Consider the following 11,731-nt stretch of genomic DNA (forward strand, 5'->3'; position numbering starts at 1 on the left):
CACTTAATCAATACATTGCCCAGGTCTCTCTTGTAAAAGACCTGTAGCCCTCAGGCAACTGGTCCTTCAGTCGCATCATAAGTCACTCAGAGAAGATATATAAAGGATTACAAAGGCTGAGCATGCCAACAGGAGACCTTTTGGTCCATAGCTAGGTAGGATGCAAAAAATATATATATATACAATAATGATAAAAATAAATAAATAAATAAAATTATTAAAGATTATGATATAAATAATAATAAATAAAATAAATAAATGCATAGGTATACTTAAATTGTATTGCTATCCATGAAATGTTAATGTGGGGCATTGTAATATGCGTTCTCTTTCCTACGTGTGGTGGTTGCATTTGTTTTTCTTGTATAGTAGAACCATATTACTCCTTGGACGAGAACTCATTGAAGAGTTCCATCTGTAAGTAATCACACAGTCATGGGATGTTCACTTTTCACACACTGCAGTCGAATGTTGCGTGTGGTTCCTTTTGGGCTAGGGTTCAAGCACAGGTCATGAGGGACTGGATTCTGTCATATTGGATTCTTGGTTCTAGTTCTACCATTAGGGACCTCTTAGTCTGGAGCCACATTTGGCAAGATTTTCTGTATTAAGTGAAAGTCTCTCTTTAAAGGGTCATTGTGCAACAAAATCTTATCCACTATCTGTATTTAGTACAAAGTATTACAGGGGATCTATGCAAGGGTCCACTTTACCTTTGGATCAAAACGGGAACTGGTAGATTAAGATAAGTTTGGGCATGTGACTATGGTAGTGGTAAATGGTTGTGGCTCAATGATAATTTTGTTATTGACAGCAGCAATCAGTTCCCTCATTATGAGGGGGGTGGGGTTAATTGCTATTGTATCATCACAGTAGACCGGTTTTGAATCCAGGAGGTTTTATCACTGTTGATGGGGAATTGCCACAAAGCAGGGCGGTGGTGCAACAGAAGTGCTTTGTTGCATTTGATATAGCTGCTACTCTCTCCTTGCTTTTGTCACAGTTATATCATCATTTATGCTGTAGTTTGGGTAACCTTGCTCAGGATGGATCCTCAGCCAGGTAAAATTGAGAAGAATTATCTTTGACCTTTTCCAGACTCCTGATGCAGGGCAAGGAATGCAGACCTCAGGAGGATTATTAGGTCTTGGTGGTGGTTACTGCCAAGCCGTACTCCTTTTCAGGCTCCCAAACAGGGCGACCACTAGGTTAGCAGTGCCTACCATGCTGGTTGTGACTAAGGGCACCCAGAAACCACAATCTCCTTCCCCTACATTACACTTATCATTGACTTCCCCAGAGGGAGATGACCCTATGGGGACACACACTGTAAGGAAGTTGTGAGGCAGCACGTTAGCTTTCTTTTGTGGAAGAAGCTCTGGAGGAAGGCATAGTTCCCTTGGACATGAGGGCATTTCCAAGGTTTGATAATGGTAGTGGGGAAATACCCCTTTCCCTGATATCCACCAGAAGACCACTGCACTGCATCTATAATCCCTTTACTATAAGTACATTGAGTTACACATATGATCAAATATCAAGTAAAACCTTCAATCAGTGTTCTGTGCATGTTCAAAAATAGATTCAGAATCTTTTGAATACTTTATTTACAGAGCTGGGCCAGTTCTGCTTTAATTTGGCCACGGTTAGCACTCCCAAACTATTAAAGCAATATAGGTGCTGGTGTAGTATATGGCCTACCTTTTGGATGTGGTCTACGAACATTTTTCTTTGGTATAGCATGTGGCCCACTGGACTTTTATTTCAGTATGAGGTGCTAAGATAAGAGGGAGGGTGGAGGGGTGTGGAGTGTATTCAGGGATGGAATGGGTGGGAATGATTTTATGCCTTTTCCTTTTTGGCTACCTCCCTTGTAAGGTGGAAAAAGCCTTGGTATATCTATGTATGAACCTGTTTCTTAAGCTTTAACCCATTCAACTCCGATGACAAGATGTCTTGTCATCGGAGTTGAATGGGTTAATGGTATGGGAGTGCTAACCATGGCCAAACTAAAGCGGAAAGCACCAGGGAACGTGCCCAGCTCTGCTTGTTTGATCCATGATGTAATTCTCATGTCACACATTTGGAGAGCTTAAAGAATATTCAAATCTGAGTAGAAGTTCTTGCGTACATACAGTTTTTAAGATTAATTCAAGTGTGAGACAGATACTGTATTTGAATTCATGTTCAGTTACTGTCACCTCTCCCAAGTTCCCTTGAATTATATTTCTGAATATGCCCCTGCCTTAGGGCAACATGGTCATTTTTGTGGCTTTGAAAAGAAAATTGCATTTGGTACATACATACACACACCAATGGCTTTTTTGCCCTTAGAAGGGAAGTAGCCAAAAGCAAAGGCATAACATCTATTCCCACCCATTCCATCCTCACATCTCCACGTCCATTCACCTACCTCCCTCCCTCCCTGTCTATACGGTAGGCATGTATTTGGTAAGTGTGAGAATGGTGATTCTTGAAACCATGCCATATTTCACTCATAGGTAGAGAACTGGGAAACATATAGAACAATTCCAATTCATTCCATTTCAATAAAAAACGCCAACACATATACTAGTTTATTGCAATATGGATCATAAATGTATTTTCAGTGCACTGGCCAATAGAAAAATATGTTAAAAGGAAGTAGCACTATATTTTCCTTTTCCTTCAGTACTGCAGAAAATACAGTCATTAACATATTTTCAAATGCTTTGTGATTTAGCAATCAATATTGTCCCTGTTATGCTGTGGGCAGCAGGACTTTATCCTAAGATCCTAAAAAATTATAAAAGTCCGTTCCAATTAAGTGTGGGTTTTATTTGTGCCAGAATCTCTGCTGCTGCTGGTGAAAGGAGCCACTCGTATCAAATTGCAAGATATAAAAAATGTTAAAAAGCACTGCTGCTATGCAATGTATCAACTGAAATCTATTAAAAAGTATTTAATTTGCTATTAGTTAAATCAAGAAGTCGAATTATACACCAGAATCTCATTAAAATGTGGAGTCATTTCTGTACTAGAAAATATACGAGGCCAAATGAACTTGACTTATCAAATTTCCAGTGTTATAGTCATTTTGAACATGACCTCAACAAAATTGTACCCCAAGGCTTAATGTAGACCAAAATCTGCCACGAGATGGGTCAACCAGTAACATAACAATGACATAGATATGTTTCAAACAAGCTAGTATTCACACTTGCCAATTCTGTTCAACATTTCTCAATTAAAGAAAAATAAATATAAAGTTCTAATAATCTGTCATACTGCAACATTGGCAAATACAAGCAAATACAAATATATATTTTTTTTATCAAGTTTACAAACATTTATCTTTTTTCATAATCGCATTGAGATTAGAAAAATTTATAGTATAATGTTCTACTATAAAAATAGACTTAATTGTGTTACTTGTCATATGCAAACTTTACTGCTAATCGGTTGCGGCCTTGTTTCCTCGGCTTGTTCTGATGTTGGTGTGCATTACCCGCCCCATCTGGCTTTCTCCCCTCATTGTCCATACCTTCACTATGGGCACCCAAACCTTGACCACACTGGAGCACTCGTGTGACCGCCGAAGTTGATGCCTCGTCTAAACAGTTAGATTCCTCCCTATCCTTGGCTTTTCTTGGCGTCTGGTTACGAATCACCTGAGTGGGTACAAACAAGGGTTGGGCCTCATGGCAAAAGAGGTACAAAGGATTACAAAGATGGAGCACACCGACAGGAGACCTTTTGGTCCATATCTAGGTCGGATGCGAAAAAAAATCATAATGATAATAAAATAATAAATAAAAACTATAATAATGTAAATAACAAATAGAATACATAAATAAATGCATAGGTATAGTTAGATAATAAACAAACAGGTAAATAGTAAATAATAAATTGATATATAACTAATAATAAATGAAAATCAAACAGACAAATGATAACAAAACAAAAACAAATAAGATAAATTATAATCATTTCAACATTTTGCTTAGGTGTTTATCTAAATGATTCTTAAAGCTTCGAACTGAACTACATTGCACTACCTGTGCAGGAGTTTATTCCATTCATTAACTACACGGTTGGCAAAGTTGTTTCTACCTATTTCCAAATTGAATCTATTTCCGGACAGTTTGAGACCATTGTTTCTTGTCTGATTCTCATTCAGTGTGAAAATTTTGTCACTTTTGATGTCAATTCCCTTTAGAATTTTAAAGACCTGTATCAAGTCACCTCTGAGTCTACGCTTTTTTAGGGAAAACAGATTCATATGTTTTAGTTGATTTTCGTATGATTTATTTTTTATATTTGGAATCAGTTTTGTGGCTCGCCATTGTACTTTTTCCAGTCTGTCGATGTCTTTAATGAGATTCGGTGACCATACAGAAACAGAATATTACAAATGTGGACGAACTAACGATTTATATAGCTTGTTGAATGATGGACTTTCGAAATCAAAAGATCATGCAATCAGTCCTAGAATCTTACTTGCTTTCTCACAGGCTGAAATACACTGCTTGGATGATTTGAGGTCGTTACTGATAATTACGCCAAGATCTTTTTCACTATCCACTTTTGTTAACGAATTTCCAAATAACTTATAATCGTACTTACTGTTATTTTTACCTATGTGCATTACCTTGCATCTACTTGTGTTAAATTTCATTAGCCACTTTTCAGACCATTGCTGTAATTCATCTAAAGCTTCTTGAATATCTAATTGGTTTGAGTGATCATTTGCCACTCCGCACAGTTTTGTATCATCAGCAAATTTGGAAACAGTAGATTTTAGTCCATGGTCTATATCATTTATATATACTGTGAATAGAAGTGGTCCAAGAACGGAACCCTGAGGAACTCCACTTGTAACATTTTTCCATCTAGAAGTTTTTCCACTTAAAACCACTCTCTGTTTTCAACCATTCAACCAATTACTAGTCCAACCTAATAGGCTACCACTTATTCCGTGTAAAGCTAATTTAGTAAGTAGTCTTTCGTGTGGGACGGTATCAAAAGCTTTTGCAAAGTCTAGATATATTAAATCTATATTGTTTCTTTTGTCATAATTCGAGATAACTGTGTTGTAGAATTCGAGTAAGTTAGTCACGCAAGAACGTATCTGTCTGAAATCATGCTGGCTATCATTTATCAAACAGTTACTTTCTATATGATGTTCGATAGCATCTCTGATGATAGTTTCCATTATTTTTCCTATGACTGAAGTCAAACTTATACGCCTATAGATATTTGGTTTCTTTTTGTCACCTTTTTTGAATATGGGAGTAACGTTAGCTAGCTTCCATTCTCTTGGGACATCTCCGGATATGATGGATTTCTTGAAAATATATTCTAATGGAACAACAATCTCATTTTCCATTTCCTTTAATTTTCTTGGATGCCAACCGTCAGGTCCTGGTGTTTTATTAACTTTGAGTTTATCTATACACCTTTTAATTTTTTCTTTTGTTATATTTACCGTAGTAAGTTCACCCTAGACTTTTCACAGGTTTCAGTTTGGAATTCACTTTGAGGTGTTTCGTTTATGAGCTAAAATAATTGTTTAAGATATTACACATTCCTTCATTTGAATATTCAAGTTGACCGTCAGCAGATAATAGTGGACCAATGTGATTCCTAACAACCTTTTTATCTCTAATGTAACTGTAGAATTCTTTGGGATTCTCTTTGGATTTATCAGCGATGTTCATTTCGTATTGTCGTTTTCTTTTTCTTATTGTCTTTTTTAAATCTCTCTGTATTGATACATAATTTTCAGTCATAAGATGCACCCAAGCACTTATATTTCTTATAAGCTTGTCTCTTTTTAGCAATACTTTTTTCGGTTTCTTTGTCGAGCCACTTTGGGTGTGCCTGATTTGGTACTGGCTCTGTTCCCCTGCTGGTTGGCTGTGGTGAAAGGGTGCGAGTTGTTCTGACTACTCTCCTGCAGGCGTGGTTGAGCCTGCCTGTTCTGGAGGTGCGGATAGATTATGGCCTGGGCCACTGCCCCGTCGAGCATTGGCTGCGACTCCTTCACCTTCCTGAATCCCTGCTGGTTCCCCTGTGTCTTTGGCTTGAAGCTTTCCTGGTGATGGCTATGCCTGTGGTTGTGGTGCTGTTGATTCATGTTGGAGTTGTGATACTGCTGCTGATTTGTATTTGGGTACTGGTGGTGGCCGTATACAGGAAATACTGGATTGAAGACAGATGATGGTTGGTGGGATTGTGCACCTGGTTTTGAATGACTACCGCCACCTCTTCCCGGTCCCATGGAACTGTTGTTACCATTACCAGCCAGGGTCCCCATTTGACTCATGAAGAGTTCTTGCACAGACACCTCCTTCCGATGGGAGGAACCAGTGGGCTGACTGCTGTGGGAGGAGCTGGAAGTCAAGTCATCTGAAGAAATGTTAAGTATAGCCGACAGAAGCGGAGATGCATCTGTGGCTATCTCTGGTTGATGCCGTGTCTGTGACGGATGCTTTGGCTGCTGCTGCTGCTGTAGCTGTAGGTGTTGCTGTAGCTGTGACTCTGGATGTGACCGCGGCTGCTGGTTGTGATCCAAACGCTGCATCTGTTGCCAAATGTTGTGGAAAACGTGCATACCCTGAGGAGCGCCAGCTGTGGTCATCCCCTTCCTATGGACCAAACCATGCAATCCTTACTGACCTTTAATCTTGACCCCTTCAGGGCCAAAGCAGTCTTTGGTGGCCGCATACTGGGACAAGTAAATGACCTGATTGTTGGCGAGGTCCACCACTTTTGCAAAGTACTTGGGTGAAATGCGTCCCTGAGCATCCCCAAGGCTGAGCACCTGGCCACTCTTGCGTCGTGCCAAGAGAATACCATGAGTAAGAGCTAATGCTACATCTAAGTAGATGTGCAGCTGGAAGGCCTTGGGTCCTGTGTCAGTGCGCGGTTTACCTATGTGCAGATGAATTGGGTGAGAGGCATCCTTGGCCTGAAGACCATGCTGGGAAATGGTGGACCAGTAGCAGTAGTACGTACTGTGTACCAAACACGGCACCTCAGATGCAGATGTGATTGGCACCAGATTGTCCAAATGAAATACAAGTAATTACGTTACAGCCTCAACCTGAACCGATTCTGTTTACATGCAAAGGATTAAAACCCAAATTGATCAGACTATCATTTTCTCAATACCCCAATCTCGTGATTCCAGGTCTTCAATACAAGAGAGGGGCACAGGTTTTTATCAATGAAATGCAATTCTTTCCCTTACATACATACACCAAAGGCTCCTTCCCCCTTACAAGGGATGTAGCCAAAAAACAAAGTCATAAAATCCACTCCCACCCATTCCATCCCCAACATACTCCACTCCCATCCACCCTCTTATCTTGGCACCTCCTGGATGACGGGTCATCCCTGCATCTTGCCCACTGCCCTGGGTCAGAAGCAGTGTTGCAAGACACAGCACATCCATAGCAAAGTGGCTTCATTAAATTGGCGACCCCTCTTCTCTGTCCCTTCATGCAGAAAAGAAGATGGGGAGAAATCCCTTCAGGCTGTGTCAATTTATTTCTCATACATACTCCCTCACCCCATCCCCCACCCACACCCCCTCATGTATCACACCATCATCCATACACAACCCTTCTCCTTTCACCCCCATCTTCTGTCCTCTCCCGTCCTTCCTCAACAGACATTCCCCTCTTTCTCAATGCCCCTTTTACCCCACCCATCCATCTCATCCTAGGTCGCCCCCTCATGTTCACTTCTTCTCTAAGATGTTGTATACTTCACCCCATCTCACAAGGCTCCACATTCCCAAAGTACTTTCTCAACATTCCTTCCACATCACCCACCTGAAATCCTTGATCTTTCCTGTTTCCTTTCTTCCCAGGTGTCTGCTGGCCAAGCATCTGTGCAACCTTTAGCTCTGATTGGACTAGGTAGCAAAGCTGCATCAGGAGGCTTGCGTCCATCTGCATCCAAGGTCAAATTTTCTGTTGCCTGCAAAGGACACAATACTTTATATAACAGAACAATTCAACAAGTCTATGACACATAGAGACATATGAAAGGCCCTTTCCCTATTTATATTACATGGGTGTCTCTGGAAGATTTCTACACACCACAACTAAAGAGGAAATTCTATTCACACATAGATTATGGTATCACTTGTAATAAAGCATGACCCCCAAATATATATATACAGTATATATATATATATATATATATATATATATATATATATATATATATATATATATATATATATATATATAAATATACACACACACACACACAAACTGAATGGTCCCCACTGCAGATATTATTCTTTTTCAATCACATTAACTTTTCACTTTAATTCCATGTCACCACGATCGAGATTAACAAAGAGCTTGACGGAGACATATGCGGAAACTGAAACGTAGTGAAGCCAAGGACTCGAACTTCAGCTCCGACATACCAAGTGAACAGTGACTCGAACCACTGCGCCATCAAGAGAGATATAAGTTGAGCACAGTTTCTTATATTTGTATGCTTGAGTTACATACATATACATGAATCTTATGCTCAACCCATCCCTGCTATGATGGTGCAATGGTAGTATGTATGCATGGGTAAGTGTTTTATATATATATTTATCAATTCATTTATTCATTTTTTGTAACCAGGAACAGCCACTGGATTGGCCCCTAAGTCACCCAAAGAAGATATAGTATGTTGTCCGTATATGGCTATAGTGGGACGGTGTAAGATGTCGTGTTCAGTGTCTTCTCTGGGATAGTTACATCTGGGACAGTCTGATTACAGTTGTAGTTGTTGTTGTCCCCTAGACTGTTTGTATGAGCAGTCCTGTTTGATTATAGTAGGTATTCTGTGATGACCTCGTCTTAGTGTTGGACAATGTGCTAAATGCAGTTATGCTAGTATGGCTCTGGCTTCTTGTGGGTAGGTCTTTTCTACTGAACTATTGTCCAAAAGGTTTCCATGTTTAGTGGTCAATCTTGAAATGCCTCTTTTGTGATCTGGATGTGAAAGTGTTTTTGAACTTACATGTTATGTGGTGCGGGTTAAAGGCTATTGTAGGTGCAGAGTCATATGCTGCTGGTGTAAGCAGCATATGTGTATAGAGGGTTGTGTTTGTGAGAGATGGATTAGGGTTGAGGGCTTTTGCAAAGAACTGATTCCGACCTTATGCACAGAGAGAGGGAGAGAGGGAGAGAAAGCTGTTATCTAGTTTATAGAAGTGACACTCAGAATTACTGGAGGTAAACTTATATCAAGACTCTATTACAGGGTTTATGGACATGACACTACACATATCCCTTACATAAGTGATGATGATATGGTTTAACATACAAACTCCCCCTATCAGAAGGCTAGGACGGTGCCCCCTTACAGAGGACTTTGTAGCATGGAATTAAATAAACCATGCCCTTGGTTCAACTTCACCAGTGGTAGGACTTGAACCGCCACCCCCTCGACCTTTGCTGCAAGTAACGATGCCCTTACCCACTCAGACAGTGAATGAGTATTATCTTCCACAAAAAAATTACTTGATATTACCCCACTCTCTCCACTCAGAACATGTACATCCAAAACTTTTCCTACTCTCCTCCTGGGTACCACTATTTATCACCCTTCCATCTACCATCCTCTCCCATGTGTACTTATGCTTGACTTACTTCTCAAACAATGCATTTGCTATCATCAACTCTTTAGACACTTGAACCGCCACCCCCTCGACCTTTGCTGCAGGTAATGATGCCCTAACCCACTCAGCCAGTGAATGAGTATTGGACGAATTAAATGGGGACCTTTTCCCTTGAATCCATGAGATGATTTGGTTTAATGTCGCAAACTCACCCCATCAGGAGGCTAAGATAGTGACCCTTACAGAGGACTTTGTAGCATGGAATTCATTGAACTGTGCACATGGTCTAATCTAACGGCAGGATTCAAACTACCGTCCCCTCAACCTCCGCCACAAGTAGTGACACTTTACCTCGCTTGGCCTGCGAGTGTCCATGTGTGAGAAAAATACGAAAAGAGGAGGACCCTAGACTTCTTCAACTCACTTTAACAATGTGTAGAGACACACAGTGATGTTCTTGTCCCCTATTACAGAGTCAGTAATATTAATAATAATACGTGTAATGATAAATTCCCTCACAGCTGAGGACTGGGTGCCCAATGATGGAAGAGGACCTTGATGTTTCTTTTGCCAAGCTTTGTTGCAGTTGAGAATGTTCAGGAAGGAAGGGAGAAGAGAGAAGATAGAGGTGAGTGGTCATGTATGGATGATGCTGTGATGCATGAGGGGGGAGTGGGTGGGGGATGGGGGGAAGGGAGTACGTGTGAAAAATAATTTGACACAGCCCGAAGGGATTTCTCCCCGTCTTCTCTTTTTTTGCATGAGGGGACAGAAAGTGGGGTCTCCAATTGAACGAAGTGGCCTTCTTGTGGATGTGCTGTGTCAAGCTCCACTGCTTCGACTCAAGGCAGTGGGCAAGATATAGGGATGACCCATCATCCTAGAGGAACCATGAAAAGAGAGACGGAGGGAGAGATGGTGAATGGAAGTGCAGTAGGTGGAGATGAAATGGGTGGGAGTGGGATCATGCTTTTTGACTTTGGCTACCTCCCATGTAAGGGGGAAAAAGCCCTTGGTGTATACCAGGCTTTGTGAATAATAATAATTAACAATAATATGAATAAATTCACTCACAGTCAACGATTGGGTGCCCAACGACGGCAGGGGACCTTGATGTTTCTTTTGCCAAGCTGGGCCAAGATACTGCTTTTGTTGTTGTTGTTGTTGTTCCTGCGGCTGTAGTCTCCAGCTACTTCCTGATGAAGGCTGCAAAAAGCAAGCAATACCATAATTACTGCATGTGAAAGTCCTGGGTTGTCACATTCTGAGGGCATGCAGAGAGAAAGGAGAGGAGAGGATAGAGACAGAGATAATATTTTCATTTACTTATTTATATACCGGAGTGGTTGGGAAGTGGGGAGTGCCAGGAAAAAGTTAAAGTGGAGAGATGATAGGGGAGATGTGCCTAGCGAGAGAGTTTATGATAGCAAATACATTGTTTGGGAAGTAAGTCAAGCATAAGTACACATGGGGGAGGGTGGTACATGGAAGGGTGATAAATAGTGGTATCCAGGAGGAGAGTAGGAAGAATTTTGGATGTACATGTTCTAAGAGGAGAGAGTGAGGGAATATCAAGTAACTTTTTGTGGAAGATAAGTTGAAAGTGAAGGATAGATGGAGAAAGAGGAAACAGACAGAAGGTATGGAGGTGCTTAGAGTAAACTGCTTCGATAAGAGAAAGAAAAGAAGGAATACAAGAAGAAGCTCAGAGAGGAGTGGGAGGGAGTGAAGGATAGAGTAGAGCTAGGAGTAGTGGAGGAATGGGGATGGTTCAAAGAGGGATTCACAGGGTATGTAAAGATGGTGTGTGGAACAAGAAGGACGGGAGGAAATTAGAAGGAAGGGTAGTGAGTGGTGCGATGAGAAAGCAAAGAAGGTTGTAGAAGAGAAGAAGCGAGCTTTCACAGATTGGTTACAAAATAGGATGGAGTCATATGAGAGGTACAAAGAACAAGAAGAGAAGTAAAGCATAAGATAAAGGAGGCAAAAAGGAGGGAGAAGTGAAATAGGGTAAGAGTATGATAGAAAATTCTGAAAGTAATAAAGATGTTCTGGAAGGAAATTAAGCGAATCAAGTATAAAGGAATAGGTAAAAGGTGCATATGGAGAGTT

At 40.7% G+C, this 11,731-nt stretch overlaps 1 protein-coding gene across 4 annotated transcripts in view; it reads right to left on the bottom strand.

The window, feature by feature from the left end:
* Positions 1–2,562: 2,562 nt before the first annotated feature.
* The window catches only part of LOC143031093 (5'-3' exoribonuclease 1-like), a 169,705-nt gene continuing 160,536 nt past the window's right edge, over positions 2,563–11,731 (bottom strand). For all 4 annotated transcript variants that reach the window (XM_076194513.1, XM_076194512.1, XM_076194516.1 and 1 more), the window contains 3 exons: positions 10,694–10,825; positions 7,821–7,968; positions 2,563–3,650 (listed from right to left, as the gene is read on the bottom strand). In XM_076194513.1, coding sequence (XP_076050628.1) covers positions 3,640–3,650; positions 7,821–7,968; positions 10,694–10,825 — 291 coding nt within the window. In that variant the 3' untranslated portion in view covers positions 2,563–3,639. The remainder of the gene's footprint in view (positions 3,651–7,820; positions 7,969–10,693; positions 10,826–11,731) is intronic.

The sequence above is a fragment of the Oratosquilla oratoria genome, chromosome 12 (assembly GCF_046742065.1).
Source record: "Oratosquilla oratoria isolate Oo_2021 chromosome 12, ASM4674206v1, whole genome shotgun sequence".
NCBI lineage: Eukaryota > Metazoa > Arthropoda > Malacostraca > Stomatopoda > Squillidae > Oratosquilla > Oratosquilla oratoria.